The sequence below is a fragment of the Rhinolophus hipposideros genome, assembly GCF_964194185.1.
Source record: "Rhinolophus hipposideros genome assembly, chromosome: 1".
Lineage (NCBI taxonomy): Eukaryota > Metazoa > Chordata > Mammalia > Chiroptera > Rhinolophidae > Rhinolophus > Rhinolophus hipposideros.
The window spans coordinates 14,773,442-14,795,065 of record NC_138047.1 but is presented as its reverse complement, the minus strand read 5'-3'; the positions used below and the strand labels follow the sequence as shown (position 1 = coordinate 14,795,065).

The 21,624-nt window shown below is 40.1% G+C and overlaps 1 protein-coding gene across 1 annotated transcript in view; it reads right to left on the bottom strand.

Annotated features, from left to right (window-relative positions):
* Positions 1-21,624, bottom strand: part of LOC308496081 (phosphatidylinositol 5-phosphate 4-kinase type-2 alpha-like) — a gene marked incomplete at its 5' end in the record, with an annotated part of 56,632 nt that overhangs the window by 7,007 nt on the left and 28,001 nt on the right. The window contains one exon of the mRNA XM_081044733.1: positions 13,234-13,347. Coding sequence (XP_080900859.1) covers positions 13,234-13,347 — 114 coding nt within the window. The remainder of the gene's footprint in view (positions 1-13,233; positions 13,348-21,624) is intronic.

Genomic DNA, 21,624 nt, shown 5'->3' with positions numbered 1-21,624 from the left:
AAAACTAGAGCTACCACATGATCAAGCAATCCCACTTCAGGGTATATAACCAAAGAAAGTGAAACCATTATCTTGAAGCTATATCTGCACCCTCATGTTCACTGCAACATTATTCACAAGACCCAAGACATGGAAACGACCTAAATGTCCATCAGTGATGAATGGATAAAGAAGTTGTGTGTATACACACACACACACACACACACACACACACACACACACACACACACTGAAATATTATTCAGCCTTAAAAAGAAGGAAAGCCTGTCATTTGCGACAACATGGATGGACCTTGAGGGCATTACACTGTGAAATGAGCCAGCCAGTCACAGAACGACATACACTGCATGGTAGAACATGTGGCATGTAAGAAAAAAAGGTCAAACTCATAGAAACAGAGTGGAACGGTGGTTGCCAGGCGCTGGGGAGGTGTGGGAAATAGCAGAGGTTGGTAAAAGGATATAAACTTTCAGTTATAAGACGAATAAGGTCTGAGGGTCTAATGTAAATCATGGTGACCAAAGTTTGTAACTCTGTATTGTATAATAGAGATTTGCTAAGAGAGTAGGATTTAAATGTTCTCACATATGCAAAGGTAAACATGTGAGGTGATTAATGCTAATTTAATTAATCCAGTGGGGATAATCCTTTCACAACAGATACATATAGTATCAAATCGCATTGTACACTTCAAACAGCTTACAATTTTGTTTGTTAAACAAACAAACCTGGGGGAAAAATAAAGGTGAAACTTATTCTATTTAAAGAACAAAGAAAACCGAATGCTGATTCTCAAGTCTTGAATAGTTTTCTGAGCCACTTTTCCCACACTCCCCCATTACAGTAATCACAAAAGCAACTTGCCACTTCCAGTTCCCTCAACCAGACTTCCTCTCCAGTGGTCAGAGGCCACTTATCCTCCCATGTCATCCTGGCAGCTGCTGGGCTTCACGGTGCATCTGGCCAAGGAACATGCTTGTGGGCATGACCTTGCCAATCTCGAGACAATCATAATACCATAAAACATTTGAATCCATTACCAACACAGATCCAGTCACGCAGCCAGGTACAGGACCTCGGTTACCCATTCTGCTCCCCACGGGCCCATGATCGGGAAGAGAACCAGGAGCCCTGGGGTATAAAGACAGCTGGCCTGGCACGAGGCCGGCATTTGGATCCCTGTGTGAAACAGACAACAGGCTCAGACAGATTAAAAAAATCTTGCCCAAGGATTCAACGCTAAGAAGTAGTGGATTCAGGATCCCGTGTTAAAAGCTCATGTTCTTTATATTGCATTACGCTGCCTCTGGAAGCTGCATTAAGGTAGCTTTCCCCAAATCTTGTTCTTCATGACACTAGTAGGGAAATAATGAGTTAAACAAACAGAATGGTTTCTGAGGAGGAGGACCACCCAAAGTAAGTGCAGGTCTCCGAGACGGGTGTCACCAGCAGCACACCTCACATGACATGCGATCATGGAATCTGCTTTCCCCCTTTCCAACCCTGTGGGCCCAGTGTTCTGGAAACAAAAGCCATGTGGGAAATACTGCATTAGGAATATGCAGTCATATCTCTGACCCCCAGGAGGTCCGAAGGGCAGGATGGTCACCAGAGACCCTGCGTCTGCTCTGTCCGTCTGTCGTTCAGGCTCCCAGGAGGCTGTGTCTGGTGCTGAGCTCAGCCTCTGGGCTCCTAGGGACCAGGGCAGTGCCTCCTTTGTCTCGTCCAGTGCCCTCTTCTACGCCTCGCTCAAGCCTGCCCCAGCGCCTTTATCTGGGGCCTCTCTCTGGCTTGCTTCTTGCCCCCCCAACCCACATACACACACAGAGCCCATCCTGGACGCCCTCCAGAGGTCCGGGTACAGCTGGGGACACTGTATTGCCAAGTGGCAACATCTCCCCCCAGAATCCATGTGTGTGGGGGGGTGCAGGGTGGGTGGGGGCTTGGCCAGGCCTGGTCTTGCGCACCTCGTATGGTGCTGGGACACAGACCCCCTTCTAACCATCCCTGTTCCTCCGGGCCCTTTGAAGGCCTCTGGAAAGTGGGAAAGAATGGATGTTGCCAGAAGTTCTCCCTCCAGCCCTCTGGAAAGGGAACATCTTTCCTAAACACAAATTTGACCTAGTCACACCCCTGATTAGGACCTTTCCAACAGTGCCCCATTTCTCAAAAGGCAGAAACAAACTCTAACATGGGCCAGGGGACTGGGCTAGTTCGGCCCCATCACTTCCCGGGCCATCTTGAACCCTGTTCCCACCTTCTTCCACTACTTCCCACTGTACCACCCGGTCTCAGCTGCAGGGGCACTTGCTCAGGAGGCTTTTCCTGATCCTGCCTAGGCCACATCCCCAAACATGAGCATATATAGCACTGTACACTTTCTCCTAATGACACTTGGCTTAGCAGCACATTCATTTTGTCAGATGATCTGAGTAACTTCTGTCTTCCCTAAACACGGGAGCCCCACAAGGGTAGGGGCTCCGGCTGTTTGTGCCCTCACAGCATTCCTGACCCCCAGGAAGTGATGGTGGGTACTCGATATTTACTGAACAAGTGATTGAGATGCCTGAATCTCCTTCCCAGTCCTCCTTAATTCCCCCTAATTGCCCTTCCTAACCCTTTCCTCCAAGAAATAACTACACCAACCAAATGAAAACAAAGAACAAAACGACACCAAAAAGCCTTTGTTTGGGACTGCAAGAGGCAGCACCTTTCGGAAGCAAGATGACCACTTACAATGTGTCTTTGCTCTGCAGAACAGATCTCTCTCTAACACATAGGTCTATGTTTAACTTTCAGACAGCTCCCTTACACGTGTGCTTTACGGACGACAGTAAGGGGCTGCCTGTAATTAACCTGCCAAGGGTCAGACAGGGAAGGAGTGCCCTCTGGGGCTGCACCGCCGCCCCAGGCCCACGCCTTCCTCTTGCATCTGTGCTGCTCCCTGTATCGGGCAGGCCCCCAGTTCCTTTCCTGGGCCTCTTCTCTGCGGTCAGACCGCTGCTCAGGCTCCTCTTCCAATAAGGAAACAATTGTACCCAATAAATAGAAGTGAAGTTAGCTCCCAGCACTGCCTACTAAACCATCACAAAATGAAAAATGCATTTTTAGGTAAGAAGCTGTTCTGACATTTCCAGAAGATCAGGGAAACCAACTGCAGGCCCAGATCTGTGAGCCTGAAGTAGAAAGAAGAAGGACCAAGGCAGCACAGTGGTTAGGAGTAAGGGTTTTGCTGGTAAGGGTGAGCCGTTTGTTATTCTTTAATTAAAGCATCAGATAATCTTAAAAATGAAAAGAGTATAGGTTTGGAGGCAGATGGGACGTTAAATCTTATTTCTCTCACTCACTAGCTCTGTCTCTTGTCAATGAGTTCACCTCTCTGAGCCACAGTTATTCTAACTATAAAATGGGACAATAGAACTTGCGGAAAAAATGGCGGCGTGAGGTGAGCCTCTGTAACGCACCCCTGGAATTTACAACGAATCGGACAACAATAACTCCACAAAGGACTCCTTGCACAGCAGACAGGCAAGACGAAGAGGCCGACTACTGAATTCACCTCCAGGTGGGTGAATCGCGAGAGCGGGGGAGGAGGGAGAGGAGAAGTGCGGAGACGGAGCCGCGCGGGCGCAGGACACAGACCTAGCTCAGTGCTCGGAGCCCGCTGCTCCCGGAACTACCGCCGTTGCGGGAGAGGGAAGGACTCGGACTGCTAGGGCTCCGCTTACCGCCCACAGGGCTGAGGGGGCAGCATACAAAACCGCTGAACCCAACGCTCGCTCACGGCAGACCTCGGAGCAAAGACTGAGGGAAGAGGGCTGAAATCTGTGGTTTAAGCCCTCACTGCCGAGCGGAGAACGGAAGCCTTAGGCACGGAGACTAGCCACCCCCTCCCTACCCTCCCAGAGCTCATCCCGCCCCCACCTGCCCGGTGCTAGAAGCGATAAAGTAGCAGTGTCGGATCAAAGGACAGAATATTTGCTGCTCTGAGAACTGTGGACCGCAGACACAGATTCGCAGCTCAACTAGTTCCGGCAAAGGGGAGGGAGCTGTGGAAGCAGGACTGGCTGTGGTGGTGGTCACCGCCACTGCTCTGGGCCACCTCTCACAACTCACCCCGCCCCTGGCCCCACCTATCTGGGCGGATCCCTGCAGGAGTAAACAGAACTGCTGAAACAAACGGGCTCTGAATCTGGTGCAGAAAGAGCTTTGGAACTCCAAAAGCTCTTCGCATACCTATCAACCTGTTGCAGAAGACACTCCTGTAGATGTCTAGGAAGAGAAATAGTAAATCAGTGATTGCCATGAATAACCAAGGCAACAAGATAGCTCAGAAAGAAAGTGAAAAGTCTCCAGAAAAGGAACTTAGAGATATGGACCTTTGTGATTTAAATGACAGAGAATTCAAGATCGCAATTCTAAAAAAACTGAACGAGATGCAAGAAAACACAGAAAGGCAGTTTAATGAACTCAGAAACACAATCAAAGAACACCATGAGCATTTTACAAAAGAGATTGAAATCTTGAAAAAGAACCAAATAGAATTTCTGGAGATTAAGAACTCAATAGAAGAAATTAACAATAAAATATCCAGCTTAGGTAGTAGAGTTGACCAGATGGAGGAAAGAATCAGTGACATCGAAGATAGGAACCTGGAATTTACACAGAGGGAAGAAGAAAGAGACTTGAGACTTAAAAGAAATGAAAGAACTCTACAAGAACTTTCTGACTCCATCAGAAAGAGCAATATAAGAATAATGGGCATACCAGAAGGAGAAGAAAGAGGGAAGGGAACAGAGAATATATTCAAACAAATCGTCGATGAGAACTTCCCAAACTTGTGGACAGAACTGGACCCTCGAATCCAAGAAGCAAATAGAACACCTAATTACCTCAATCCCAACAGGCCTTTACCAAGGCACATTGTATTGAAGCTGTCTAAAATCAATGACAAAGAAAGAATCCTCAAGGCAGCCAGGGAAAAGAAGACGGTAACTTACAAAGGAAAGCCCATTAGATTATCATCAGATTTTTCAGCAGAAACTCTACAAGCTAGGAGGGAATGGAACCAAATATTCAAACTATTGAAAGAGAGAAATCATGAGCCAAGAATAATATATCCAGCAAAGATCTCCTTTAGATATGAAGGAGGAATAAAGACCTTTCCAGACATCCAGAAGCTGAGGGAATTTTCTAATACACGACCTGCACTACAAGAAATACAAAAGGAGGCTATTAGACCACCATCAACAGGGACAACTTGTGGCAACCGAAACATAAAAAGGGGGAGCGTAAAGGCCTGAACTGGAATATGGGAATAGAGAAAGTAAGCGTACTGAAGAAACTGGAATACTCTAAATATCAAACTTTCTTTTACATAAACTCAAGGGTAACCACTCAAAAAACATCCAAATTTGAAATATATACTGTAATAAAAGAAGAAACAGAGGGAAACATCATAGAATACCACCACACAGAAATAACAGACAACAACAAAAAGGCAAAGAAACAATGGAGACACAGCCTTACCAGAAAACTAAAGACAGAATGACAGGAAATCCTCACATATCAATAATCACCCTAAATGTAAATGGACTGAACTCACCAATAAAGAGACACAGAGTAGCAGATTGGATCAAAAAACTAAACCCAACCATATGCTGCCTACAAGAGACACATCTCAGCTACAAGGACAAGCATAGACTCAAAGTGAAAGGGTAGAAATTGACACTCCAAGCAAATGGTACCCAGAGAAAATCAGGCGTAGCCATAATGATTTCCGATGAAACAGACTTCAGGGTGAAAAAGATAACAAGAGACAAAGATGGACATTTCATAATGGTAAAGGGGACTATACAACAAGAAGACATAACAGTCATCAATATTTATGCCCCCAATCAGGGAGCACCGAAATATACCAAGCAACTACTAACAGAACTAAAGAGAGAAATTGACCAAAACACAATTATACTAGGGGACTTAAATACATCATTGACAGCTATGGATAGATCATCCAAACAGAAGATAAATAACGAAATCGCAGCCCTAAGTGACACATTAGATGAATTGGACATAATTGACATATATAGAGCACTTCATCCTAAAACATCAGACTATACATTCTTTTCTAGTGTACATGGAACATTCTCAAGGATAGACCATATATTGGGACACAAAATCAGCCTCAGCAAATTTAAGAAGATTGAAATCATACCAAGCATATTCTCTGATCACAAAGCTTTGAAATTGGTTATCAACTGCAAAAAGAAAGCAGGAAAAAACACAAATACATGGAGATTAAACAACATACTTTTAAAGAACGACTGGGTCAAAGAAGAAATTAGAGGAGAGCTCAAAAGATACATAGAAACAAATGACAATGAAAATACATCCTACCAAAATTTTTGGGATGCCGCGAAAGCAGTTTTAAGAGGGAAATTTATATCATTACAGGCCTATCTCAAGAAACAAGAAAAATCCCAAATAAATAATCTCATGTTACACCTTAAAAAACTAGAAAAAGAAGAACAAGCGAAACCCAAGGTCAGCAGAAGAAAGGAAATAACAAAAATCAGAGCAGAACTAAATGAAATAGAGAACAAAAAGACAATAGAAAAAATTAATGTGACAAAAAGCTGGTTCTTTGAAAAGATTAACAAAATCGACAAACCCTTGGCTAGACTCACTAAGATAAAAAGAGAGAAGACACTAATTAACAAAATCAGAAATGAAAAAGGGGAAGTTATCACGGACACCACAGAAATACAAAGGATTATCCAAGAATACTATGAAGGACTATATGCCACCAAATTTAATAACTTAGAAGAAATGGACAAGTTGTTAGAAACATATAGCCTTCCAAGGCTGAATCCTGAAGAACTGGAAAATCTTAACAGGCCGATCACCAGTAACGAAATTGAATCAGTCATCAAAAACCTTCCCAAAATCAAAAGTCCTGGACCAGATGGCTTCACCAGTGAATTCTACCAAACCTTCAAAGAGGATCTAATACCAATCCTGCTCAAACTCTTCCAAAAAATTGAAGAAGTGTCAGTACTCCCTAACTCATTTTATAAGGCCAACATTACCCTGATACCGAAACCTGGTAAGGACAACACAAAAAAAGAAAACTACAGACCTATATCTCTGATGAATACAGATGCTAAAATCCTAAACAAAATTCTAGCAAATCGAATACAACAATGCATTAAAAAGATTATTCATCACGACCAAGTGGGGTTCATCCCCGGGGCACAAGGATGGTTCAACATTCGCAAATCCATCAATGTGATACATCACATAAACAAAATAAAGGACAAAAATCATATGATTCTATCAATTGATGCAGAAAAAGCATTTGATAAGATACAACATCCATTTATGATTAAAACACTTACTAAAATTGGTATAGAAGGAAAATACCTCAACATAATAAAGGCCATATACGACGAGCCCTCAGCTAATCTCATAATTAATGGTGAAAAGCTGAAGCCCTTTGCTCTACGTTCAGGAACACGACAAGGTTGTCCCCTATCACCTCTGCTTTTCAACATAGTGTTGGAAGTCCTCGCCAGAGCTATCAGGCAAGAGAAAGAAATAAAAGGCATCCAAATTGGGAATGAAGAAGTTAAATTGTCACTCTTTGCAGATGACATGATGCTATATATAGAAAACCCTAAAGACTCCACCAAAAAGCTATTAGAAACAATCAATGAATACAGTAAAGTTGCTGGCTACAAAATCAACGTACAAAAGTCCATTGCTTTCCTATATACCAACAATGAAATCTCAGAAAAAGAGATAGAAAAAACAATTCCTTTTGCAATTGCAGCAAAAAGAATAAAATACCTAGGAATAAACTTAACCAAGGATGTGAAGGACCTATATGCTGAAAACTATAAGACATTTTTGAAAGAAATTGAAGAAGACACAAAGAAATGGAAAGACATTCCGTGCTCATGGATTGGAAGAATCAACATAGTTAAAATGGCCATATTACCCAAAGCCATATACAGATTTAATGCAATCCCCATTAAAATCCCAATGGCATTTTTTAAAGAAATAGAACAAAAAATCATCAGATTTGTTTGGAACCACAAAAGACCCCGAATAGCCAAAGCAATATTAAAAAAAAAGAACAATACTGGAGGTATCACACTCCCTGATTTTTCCTTGTACTACAGGGCTACAATAATCAAAACAGCTTGGTATTGGCGGAAAAACAGACACATAGACCAATGGAATAGAATTGAGAACCCAGAAATAAAACCACATAAATATGGACAGATAATTTTTGCAAAGAAGCTAAAAACATACAATGGAGGAAAGACAGCCTCTTCAATAAATGGTGCTGGCAGAATTGGATAGCTACGTGCAAAAGAATGAAACTGGACTGCTATCTGTCACCATGTACCAAAATTAATTCAAAATGGATCAAAGACTTAAGCATAAGACCTGACACAATAAACTGCATTGAAGAAAACATAGGTACTAAACTTATGGACCTTGGGTTCAAAGAGCATTTTATGAATTTGACTCCAAAGGCAATGGAAGTAAAAACTAAAATAAACAAATGGGATTATATGAAACTGAAAAGCTTCTGCACAGCAAAAGAAACTATTGACAAAATAATGAGGCAACCAACTGAATGGGAGAAGATTTTCACAAACAGTTCCTCTGATAAGGGGCTAATATCCAAAATATACAAGGAACTCATGAAACTCAACAACAAAAAAACAAACAACCCAATTGAAAAATGGACAGAGGACCTGAAGAGACATTTCTCCAAAGAGGATATACAAATGGCAAATAGACATATGAAAAAATGCTCAACATCGCTAATCATCAGAGAAATGCAAATGAAAACCACAATGAGATATCACCTCACCCCAGTCAGAATGGCTTTCATCAACAAAACAAATAGTAACAAGTGTTGGAGAGGCTGTGGAGAAAAAGGAACTCTCATACACTGTTGGTGGGAATGCAGACTGGTGCAGCCGCTATGGAAGGCAGTGTGGAGGTTCCTCAAGAAATTACGAATAGAATTACCATATGACCCAGCAATCGCTCTCCTTGGTATCTACCCCAAAAATATAAAAGCATTTCTCTATAGAGACACGTGTACGCCAATGTTCATTGCAGCTTTGTTTACGGTGGCCAAGACATGGAAACAACCAAAATGTCCTTCGATAGATGAATGGATAAAGAAGTTGTGGTACATATACACAATGGAATACTATTCGGCGTTAAGGAAAGATGATATAGGAGCATTTGTGACAACATGGATGGATCTCGAGAGAATAATGCTAAGTGAAATAAGTCAGACAGAAAAAGCAGAGAACCCTATGATTTCACTGATATGTGGTATATAAACCAAAAAGAACAAGACAAAATGGGACAATAGGGGTGGCCAGATGGCTCAGTTGGTTAGAGTTCGAACTCTGAACAACAGGGTTGCTGGTTCAATTCCCACATGGGCCAGAGAGCTGCGCCCTCCACAACTAGACTGAAGGACAACAACTTGGAGCTGATAGGCCCTAGAGAAACACACTGTTCCCCAATATTCCCCAATAAAACTTTAAAAAAAAAAAAGGGACAATACCACTCAACTCACAGCGGTGTGGAAAAGATGGGAAAGAGATAATGCAGCTGAGGCAATGAAACCTGTAACAAAGGGAGCTGTCATTATAATTGTCCGTGTCTTTACCAGTACGGTAGAAGGCCTGTTTTCATCAAGCGTGCAATTTACACTGTACGTTAGGTGGGCCGACAGGACAAACACGTGGCAATGACCATTGATTCACTAGCTCTTATCTTCACAAACTTTCTTTTAAATCTCTTCTGAAGTAGAGTGAAATGAAATGTGGCAATAAATCTGACATTCTTGTTAGGAAAACATTTCTATTGGGTACCACAAAACTACTGTGGATTGGAAGATTATAGGTTGAAAGGCGAGAAAGGGATCAAGGGCTCCACTGTTGGGGTCTGCCTCCAGCTCACATTAGGAACTTAATACATATTTGCTCAGTTTCTGTTCATCCCTTTAAGCTTCTGATTCAAATTTATCGATTTCTTTAAAGTACATAAGATTTCAAAGCACGAAGAGTTTTAAATCTTTATAATCTTTGGGTCCCCTCCTTTTCCGCTTTTCCAATTTCTTGATAATTATCTGACAGATCTTTGATCATCATCTTTGTCCCTCAGAATATCCTGTCTAATCTGATTCCTTCTTAATTAATTCCTCATTATGCTACATCTTTGAGCTAGTACCTTCCTCAAGATCTTTATGAGCCCTGTCACAAACCCTTCCAGAAAAGTATATGACAAAGGCCCATTAATAAACTCTCCTTCATAACAGATTTAAATTCTGTTTCTTTGCTAACTTTATCAACACATTGCTCTACTGAATTACCCCTACACATCTGTGACCTAGAATTAAAATTCCAACCAGCCCTTTTTAAGAGTTACGTTTTATCATTTGTTAAAAGTTATAGTAATCCTCCTTTGGGGCATTTATCAGAAAACAAAGTCTGAACTGTGCTCACATTTTTAATTTGCATTTATATCAGAGCAGTTTAGGAGCCGGGCCTCTGAAGGCCTGGAATCCTGGACTGAATTTAGTAGTTGTGTGTCTTTGAGCAAATTACATAGTGTCTCTGGATGCAGTTTTCTCATCCCTGTACTGGGAAAATAACAGCACTCATCCTCAAGAAGTTTTTGTAAGAATGAAAAGAGCTAATGACTGCATGAGAAGGACTTAAGCTCTCCAGGCTCTGTAAATGTTGGCTGCCATCCTCTCCCTCCCACCCATTGCCAAGGTTGTGGGACTATCACTGAGAGGCCCTGTGTTAGGGGCTTTCCCAGACACACAGGGAGAGCACAGTTTTACATTGTGTGACATTTGGATCCCAGTGTGGACCAATGAGAGGAGTCCACTGTCATGATCAGAGCTGATAACAGGCAGGTCAGAAGGCAAAAGTGATTTTCACCCCCTATAGAGCACTTCCTTTTGGAGATAAGGGCTCACATATATTTAGCTATGAACTAAAGTACTTTTTCTGGCACAAATAAAATCCGATTTTAATTGCAGAAAAAAAGGAGTTAGATTCTCAAATGACAATTCTTTTTTTCTACAAAAAAGATTATTTGTTGAGCTGTAATAAACTCATCTTTTACTTGAAGCAAGTAAAAACCAACCCCTCCATAACCCCCTTACCCCAACTCCCTGCAAACTGTACTCAAATAGGCCAGTCAGCTAAATTAGAGAGCATGAAACTGATGAAGAAGGTAAACTAGATTAAATTCTAGCCTCATTATCAAGATCAGATGTCAAGCTACTTCACCATAATTACCGGCTTAAAAATTTAATGATGCTTCAGCAGGAATTTCAAAACTAAAGACACTTTTATCAACCATTGAGAATTTTTAAAAATGAAAGAATTCTTTATGCCCTGCTTCTATTTCAACAAAACTGCTAAGTGTGAGAGCTATGTAAGGGATTAAACTATCCAAATCCTTTAATCAACGACATTATTAGAGACAAAAGGGCTAAGAGGATCCCTATGTCACTCAACTGTAAATCTGAACTGCTTCCGTTACAGTATTTCTGGAGTCTATCATATAGGGATATACAGCCAACAGGGAAAACAATGAAAACAATTTTCTGGCAGATTACAAGTAACCCTAAGGACTATTTACCATAATTGCTAAAACAATGTTATTCTCAGGATAAAAGATTTGCTGATTAATGAATAAAAATCCAAAAGAGGGTATGTCTACCTATGGTTAGTTATCAGTTAGATCAAGTTAACCCCAAAGGTTAGGGGGAAATGCTTAACTAGTACACATTTTAATAATAACCACTAACAACTGAGGAAAAGTAAATGCTCACTGATGAAAGACTGGAGGAAAAATGTTATATGATAAAAGAAAATACTTATAATCAATTTTTTATTTTAAGTAGACACATATCTTTCACAAATAACCAATATTTAGGTTCCAAACCAAGTATATACATGGTTTAGTATATAATGTATATTTTCAAAATTAAAATAATTGATGACCAAAACTAATTATGAACTAACTTGGTCAGTCTGAGTGTCTTACAATGAAAGAGATGTTAAAAGATTAAAAAGGAAACTGTAATGCTGCTTCTGTCCTCATGGAGAATATGATCCAATTCTTTGCCTCAATTCATTTTAATTGCTTTTGTTCAATGATATGAAAAAAAAAATCCACAAAGCCGCTAATTAGCAGATCTGTAGTGGTATTGAGAGAGCTGTATTTCAAAGTAAAAAGAAAAATAAAAGCACACACACACATACACGAACACATAAACAAAAGTAACTGCTAAGAAAAATGTAGTTTAGTAACTGTCTAAATGAGAATTCTCTTTGCACTGTCTTGTGATCAAACGCATTTCAAGAAAATAACTTTCTTCCTGAATTTATTTAGGAAAGAATTATATAAGGAAGTCCAACAGGACAGCTGTTATGACTTTACAACAAAACAAAACCAAACAAGAGGAAAGAAATAGTATGTTTTTAATCCTTAAACAAAAAAAAGTATTTAAAAAGAAAACCAATTCATTATAGACTTAAAGCCCATTTCCAGATAGTATTTTATTTTCCACAACAATCCCCCATGACTTTAGTGTCCAAACTGCCCTTGTGCTGTTCCCATGATGCGTAAGAATGGTTTAATGGAGCTAATGATGCTAGTTTCATAGAGGCTGGTGGAAATAGTGAAGCTTTAAGTGATAGAGGCTGTGTTTACTAACACCAATTTGTGGAGTCGATGGAGGAAACCCCAAATTCAAAAAGTTACTAAACATTTGTGTTTGAAATGCTCTGCTGTTTGACAGAATGCAGTCATTCCCCTCCAACCCAACTCTGGTGCCCGTGGGCCGTCAGTCTGAAGGAGTTTTAACTCATCCAGGCTAACCCCACCAGCACAGGCTCACCCCACCAACAAAGAATGTGGAAACCCGGGGGTGGGGCTACCCATCAGAAGATAGCAGGCACTTTCTTTTGTTTGGCACCTAAAGGAGGGAGCTGCTGAACCAGCACACTTCTTTTTCAAACCAGATCCCTTACAGCCCCTGCTGATTTGGATAATGTACGATATATATTTTTGCCCTTTTGCAGATTAAAATAGATGGTTTAAAAAGCTCCTAAAGACCAACAGTGTTGACATTTATACAATGGGGCTGTCCTTTATATTGATTTTTCTTACCTCAACATCCTTTTTCAGTTTTTCCAGGAACACCTTTTTGTTGTTGTCATCGATATAAATCTTTTGGCCCTCATTAATGAAATCATTATCCTTTAAAGTTGGCAGTTCTTTGGCCTAAAACAAATGAGGAAAAGAACGGGAAACTGGCTTAAATGAAATCTACAAGACACGTATGCCTCCCAATCCTGGAGGTTAAGTTTCTGCCCCTGGAAACTGAGTTTGCCCTGTTCACCGCAGATGTCTTACCCAAGGCAAGGGAATATGAGGTAGCTTCAGTACCGCAAGGGGGCACTATTGAGCTATGTCCGCTGGTAGCATTCCCACTAGGCGTGGAGGGTCAGAGGTACTCATTTCATATTACAAAACTTTTGTAACAGATTTCATTGTTTTCGTAGGTATGAACCGGACTGCATTCTTAGATTCGCTTTCTTACAAGAAGTCTTCTAAGTATAGTATTTGTATTCTTGGAATGTCAGGAACCCTCAGTTTCCTTACTGGTACGTACAACCCAGCTCCATATCCCCCACACTTTGGGGTAGCCTTTGCTGGGTTCATGTTACAGATAACATGTTATCTTGTCTCAGAAGAGCACCGTCCACAATCATATCTAATTTATGCGTTGCGGAGAACATGGTAGCCATCCACCTTTCCATGCCTGCCTGCTCACCACCCCACCAAAAAGGAAATTCTGTTTTAAGTTGGATAATGTCAAAGGAAAATGTTCTTTTAGCATAGAACATATTAAGATGAGAAATGCTACCCTTTATAAATAAACAATAGGGTGGTGAGCTGGCAACTCAACTATTTACGTTGGCCAACACAGAATAATGGGTGGCTATCAATACATGGGTCACAAGCTGAAAAAACTCTAGCTTGTGCTATACGATAATATAGGCATATAATTTTCAAATAGTGTGGATCATTCTATTTAACTTGGTGCAACCTGCATTCTGGGAGAGTTCAAGACCACTCAAAACTCTCCCCCTCCTTTCTGCTAACCATAGCTTATTTCTTCCAGTTGAAAAGAATCCAGCATGATATATTGCCTTTCTGTGTATAATAATGAATGTCTAAATGACTCTTTTTTCCGTAACTGATATTAAATGAAAAAAAGAAAAAAATCCAAGGAAAGAACATTATTCTCCTTCCTTTATTCAGCGCAATAAAAGAGAACTCACTGGGCATACCTACTGAAACATCCTTCAAATGGCTGGACTCACTTTTTCTCCTGATTTTCTAAGGGTTACACACGTAAGTAAGCTACTCACATCTTTCTGCACAGACACAGATGCACATATATTAGCATTTCCAAGTCACGAGCTTTGCTACTCATTTTAACTTTGAGAAAGTTTGCAGCTTTGTAATTTCGAATTTGACATAACTACTGCCAAAGTAATTATCCTTGCAAAGCAGGTATAGCAAAGATCAGAAATCCAAAGATTCAATTCAATAAGCAGTTACTGGATGACTGTCAGGTACAGAAATGCAAAAATGAACTAATCAACATTTCTATTCTAAAGGAGTTTATAATCTAGTATGAAAGACACAAAAGCAAGTAGGCAGAAAACAAGGCGGCCTGAGTATGTAAAAATGTACAGATAAATAATTCAGTTCTTGGGGGGAGACTGATCTCCTTTCAAATACTTTTATGCCAAGTCCTAGAGTCTTGAGGAAGTAAAAAGATGGTGCCATTTTCCACAGAAATGAAGGAGGGGCCTGGTAAACTAACCCTCCAAATTTGTCATTAATACCTTAACAATAATGTAATACATGTAAAAGAAACCCCGGAATATGAAGATAGCACACTGATGTTAAATGTCTGAGTCAATTACACGGGTCCCTTAGTTCTTCTTCCATTAGAACTCTAAATGTAATGAAGTTTCACAGTGAAGGAAATGCAAGGATCTGAAGTTCAACAAGTTCATTCAGCAGTGGGCATTGCCCAAAACACAGAATTAGAAGTACCTCAGAAGAAAGGGCTGAAGCCAGATCTATGTACACATGAAAACAGAGATGCAGAAGGATCGCGATTCTCCAATTAGACAACTTGGGCATTTCTGTCTGTTTTGAGGTGTGTGTTTATGGGGGGGGGTGTTAAGGGTTAAGATATCTGCCTCAATTCCACAACTCATTTCATATGTGTAAGAAAAGAAGGGGAGAGGGATTTTTGTGTGTGCGAGTGAGAGAAACCTGAAGGCAGGGATGGCAGATCAAAGAGAAGGCAATAAATGACACAGCAGACACGTGTTTAATAGCAGTCACATTAATGAACATGAGTGTCACTTCAGGTTTGCCCCAGCAGAATTACCCCATGTGACAGGCAAAGCATAATCCTACCTCATAATACTTTGCATACTCTGTACCGTATTACTAGGCTTACTTGTGAATTTCACAGGCACTAGGGATCAAGTTTAAAAAGGGCAACCAGATTGGTTAAAAGACTTAGAGGCTTATATTATTGAAGGGCTCAAGAGGCAAAGGCAGGTCCTTAGCAGGGCAACTGCTAGAGGGACCTGAGACTGGTCTAAAAACGCTCACCGCGAAATGTCTGTGGGTGGCACAGTGCTTAGGAGCACCAGGGTTTTGGAGACATGAATCCTGAGGTTCCAATCCTGGCCCCACCTCTTACTTGTCAAGGGCCAGGGCTGGGTTTCTGGACCTCTCCAGGCTGTTGCCTTATGTGCAGAACGGGGAAAACACCAGCAGCAGCAGTAACAGCCTTGGGTACTATGCTAACAAGCACCTGACGTGCATCAATTTATTTAAGCGCCTCATCTCATTGACTCTTCCCAACAACCTTATCCTTAAGCTTCTTTTACAGACAAGGCAACTGAGTTTAGAGAGATTATACTACTTGATTAGCCTGGTAGGTGAGCCTGGCGAGTAGACCGGGTGAGCCCGTTCTCCCGCTGAGATGGGAACCCAGACCCTCTGACGCTTGGTCATCTGGCTAAGGTAGAGTTGTTCTGAGAATTCGACCAAAACCTGTGTGACACATGGAAATAGTGGGTGACACATGGAAATAGTGGGTGACACTTGTCATCTCCATCACTGTCACTGTGAGCACTCAATAAATTTCATGGATTTAAAACTGGTATTAAAGTCTGAGAGTACATACAATATATTTTCATAAAAAAGTGAGCTTTACAGCAGTCATTCTTTTCTACTAAAGACTAGATGACAAAGATGAAGTCGCCTTACAATGATTCACTCTCAAGAAAATCTTATTCTTACCTTTTAAAAAAAAATTCAATTTATCTCTCTGATGATAAGCAGCATTCATATTAAAAACACAGCATGATTTAAAAGGGAGATAAACTATTATGCTATAAATTAATGAACTTGATCTCTTGGTGTCACACTGCCCACAAAGGTGATGCCTGCAGAGCAGCCCAGAAATCACTGAGCAGCAATGGCTTCTACCTTTTGCTTTGCGACACTGAATTATTTGCACTGAGGAGAGTTCTGAAAGCCTCCAAGTCACCGGGTCTGTTTCTGTACCCTTTCTAGTTCCACACAGAAGCAGCCAGAGGCCGGAGGAACCCACCAGAGCGAAAGACATCAGCTCAGAAACACTTAACTGTGGACTCTCGGAGGCTGGCGTCCAGCCAGTGGTCAGCAACCTTTCTGAAGTGGTAGCAGGTTAAGTCTTTATTCGCTCCCGGTCAGCTCCGTGTAGATCAGGAGCGTCCGAGTGTGACGGGGGGAATTGCAGCAGCACACTCATAAGTGCTGGGAGGCAACACCATGGAGGACGAGGTATGGGAGGGACCTGTTGGGCCCCCTCCCCCCAGGCTGCCCAGCCCTGTGCCATGACTGCTGCCTGGGGGCCTCTGGAGCTGCTCCCAAGCCCTGGCCAGCTGAGTGAGGCTGTGCAGTTCGGTACAGCCCAAGTTAAACAAGACAGGTCATTTTTCCTTTTGTATGAGGGCATTTTACTGGGGTGGGTGGGGTGGACCCCAAATGGCATTCATCTCTATTAATGAATGTGACATGGAAATGCACAAAACAGCTAAAGCCATAAGCAGAGACGCCATTCGCGCTGCAACCTGACTATCCCACTTCTACTGTTTGGGTAAAATTAGCAGAATATCCCTGACACTTTCCTGTTGGGTGATGCCAGACCCCAGGTCTATTCAGCATGGTCCAGGTTTCTACTTAGGACACAGACTGAAGCCTGAGGTTATGACTGAATCCAGACTGCCTGGGTTATATCTCAGCTCCTCCAATTATTAGCTGTGTGACTTTGATCAAGTTACTTAACCTCTTTGTTACTTGGTTTCCTCATCTTTAACCGGGGATTAGCAAATAGCATTGTGAGATTACATGAGTTCATATATGTAAAAAGCTTAGGCCAGTGCTTGCCACTAGGAGGGTTACATACAAACATTGTTCTTGTTATTTGCTGGCCATGGTCTCAAGTATGGCTTGTGCATTTAGACAAAAGTTCATCACTAATAAATACAGAGCAAGAGTAAAAAAACAAAACATGTTGGCATATTCAACATTTTTATACTAGCTGTGAGATTCTGAACAGGTGCTTCATGTGCTCAGACCTCAGTTTTCTGATCTATATAATGGAAAGTGAATGTCTATGTAATAGGGTTAGTGTATGAAGTAAATGACATAAAACACACAGTGCTTGGCATTAAGAACTCGCTCTATATTAGTTTGCGCCTATTTCCATCTAAGCCATTGACCATGACCAGTATTGTTATATAGTGTGTTTCTTACTATTGAAGAATACAGACTTGCCCTTCTTTTAGCCTTCCTGTTTTTAAAAGGAATGGGCAATTTAAACATAGTCTACCATGTTTAAAATTTTTGTTTTTAGATTTTCTCATTAGTCACAAATATCTCACATGAATTCTCTACATATTCCTTTACATTTCCTTACTTGCTGCATACAAACTTAGCGTTCCACAAGTGGAAGGTTATTATCTCATTTCACTGCAGTAGATATGAGGGACATACGAGGTCTGACAATTAAGTTTGCAAACTTGTTGTAATGATGTTGCTAACGTTTTTTTGATACCAGAGGGATTATTAATTATGCATTTGTACCAACTGGACAAACAGTTAGCCAAGTTTACTATTTGGAAGTGCTGAAAAGGCTGCGTGAAAAAGTTAGATGACCTGAACTTTTCACCAATTCATGGCTCTTGCATCATGACAATGCACCAGCTCACACAGCACTGTGAGGAAGTTTTTAGCCAGTAAACAAGTAACTGTACTGGAACACCCTCCCTACTCACCTCATCTGTCCCCCAATGACTTCTTTTTTTACCCGAATATAAAGGAAATATTGAAAGGAAGACATTTTGATGACATTCATGACATCAAGGGTAATACAACAACAGCTCTGATGGCCATTCCAGAAAAAGAGTTCCAAAATTGCTTTGAAGGGTGGACTAGGTGCTGGCGTTGGTGCATAGCTTCCCAAGGGGAGAACTTCGAAGGAGACCGTAGTGATATTCAGCAATGAGGTTTGTTAGCACTTGTCCTAGGATTAGTTCATGAACTTCCGCATCTCATAGAGGGCACATTAGGTGCATTCAAGTCGATACTGGCCAGAGGCTTATTCCCTTGCGGTGTCTGCTCCAGCTCCCTACCCTGCTCTCCAAACTTCAACTATGAATTGTCCTGGCTGGATAAACCTCTGTGGTCACTGCAAAAGCTATCCCTAATTGGAAAACCTCACTGAATATACCCTTCTTGAATACCAAATGAGGATAAAATGTTGTTATATGATAATAAAACTTGGGTAAATTAACTTCTTGAAGTAATAAAGTATCTAAATTTATATTTATTAATGTGGAATAAAATTTAGTGATTTTATATACATGGCCAAAGACAGAAATTTGCTGACTCTGGTCTTACCTTAATTTTCCATGGGTTAGTTTTCCTTGGTGAGTACATTATAAGACTAAGGTAATTTAGTGAATATCATTTTGCTGTCCTAAAGCAGAAATTCACTACCTGAAATCTTAGTAGCCACAAAATATTCCCAAATATTAGAGAGTAATAAGCTCATTGGGAGCACTTGCTATGAGGTATAAGAAGAAAATTGTTTCCTTAGAAACATTTTTTTCTCCCTTTTTGTAATTACATTATTGGGTGAAAAGGTTTTGGTTTCTTTTAAAGCACAGTATTATAGTCTGTCTCTCAGCAAGTCTATATTCTTCAAGAGTAAGAAACACACTATGTCACAGTATTGGTCATGGTCAAAACTGGCTTATGTGTAACTAAGATACGAATGAACGTGGAAGTGAGAATGAAGATATGCAAGCTACTGAGTCGGAGCCTGAAGATAACCAACATGTGGGTAAAATTTTAAATATATAAATGCTTCTGAATATAAATAATTACTCCTTATTCTCTAGGGTTTAATAAAAGATCTAAATGATCTCCAAGGATAGATTTGGCTAAGGGTTTGAGATTTTAAGAAACAGGGAAAAATGTGCAGAACTAACAGCTACAAAATTTAGAGCTCTCATTTTTCAGAAATGAACATGTGCTTTTGTGGCCAGCTCACTAGAAAAAGACCTGAGAGCACAGGAGGTGGCCAGAGAGACAGTGTGGATCCTTGGAGGGCAGAGCTCTGCTCTTCCCATTAGAATTGTAGAAAGGAGAGAAAGAAAGAGAGAGAGAGAGAGAGAGAGAGAGAGAGAGAGAGAGGGAGGGAGGGAGGGAGGGAGGGAGGGAGGGAGGGAGGGAGGGAGGGAGGAAGGAAAGAAAGAAAGAAACAAGGCATTAGAATTTCCCTTCTAATATAAAAATACTTAGCACTTTTTATAAAAACTTTAATAGTGCAAATCACTAAAAATATTGCAGATTCTCTGGAAACAAAAACAAAAAATAAATGTTTACCAGAAGGATTTTAATTTTCTATTTGTTTCAAATGGATGTTACTTGTTTCTAATGTATGTTAACTGTTAAATATACATATTTTTATATGTAATAAAAAATTACATATAAATTTGATATGTATATACCAAATTTGGTAAATATATATACATATATACATACATATATATACATGGTAAATGTATATATACATTTGGTAAATATATACATATATACACATATACATACATATATATACATTTACTCATGTCATTAGGTTCTGTGATCTGATGTATGACTGTGGCCATTTGCATGGAGTTTAGCAATAACGGATATTTTAAAGTTTAGTAAAACCAGAAATGATAGAGAAATTTTATTTTAGCAAGACTTAAAACATCTAACGATCTTTTAAATGACTCAAAAAAATTTTTTTAAAATCACAAATATTTGAAATTTGTATTTACAGTCAAAAACATAACTTCAAATACACAGACTTCAAACTAAAATGATACTTGATTTTATCATCATTCTACAATTATATTAAATTATGCAAAAAGAGTCTATTGTATTTTAAATTGCCATTAACAATAGGAAAAAAATACATGTATTTAAAGTGTACAGAGCCAAATGTGTATCACATAGAACCAAGTTTGTATTTTAGCCAGGATGGAAACCTTAGTGGGAAGGTGAAATGTACTCCTGTCACACTTGAGTATTTAATGTAAACAGGATTTTGGTACCAGAAGGTTTCAATGCAAAGGATAACACAGCGTAGTGCTCTGTGATTAAAGGACTTGTATTTCAGAAAGAAATAAATTTTTGTTGGATGTGCTCATTTGGCAACCCATTTAAAAGAAGTCTAATTGTAAGCCTTGATGTCAAAGTTTGCTGCCTGGTGTCCCTTTGATGGCCGTATTGTAACACTTGGAGCTGAATACACAACATTAAAACTATGTACTAATTATTGTCTCATGTTCAGAACTGCTTATGTTTCTGATTTACTTGTTATTAGAAGCTCACCTAAATGAAAATAAACTTGCGAAAAAGACTAAATCCCCTTTCACCAAACTTGCCAAAAACTTCATAAAAGTCAGCCTGTGGGGCTGAAAATATACTCCAGAAATATTTCTGTAAGGGAGAGAATTTTAGGTAATCCTTACCTGAGAGCAAGGACACAGATAATTTGAATGAATACATGCGGTATCAATTTTGGGGTAATAAGAGATGGTAAGAGATTTATAGTAAAATCAGCTCTGCTTCTGAAAACATCCAAGCCACAAATTTGAAACTTGAAAAGGCAAATTAGTGAATATGGGTAGAGTTCATACAGAAATAGCAAAGATAACAAGTGTTTTTTTTCTCAAAAAAAGGTACAGGAAACAACCTTCTTTAACAACATAAGCGCAATGTCTATACAAGTTTGTGGCTTGGGAAATGATCCAATGGGTCATTAATAACTTGTAATTTCCAAAAGGATATCGTATACATTTGTGACATATTCATGTGAATGTGAAAGTTTTGATTTTGAATCTGTTTATGTGTAAA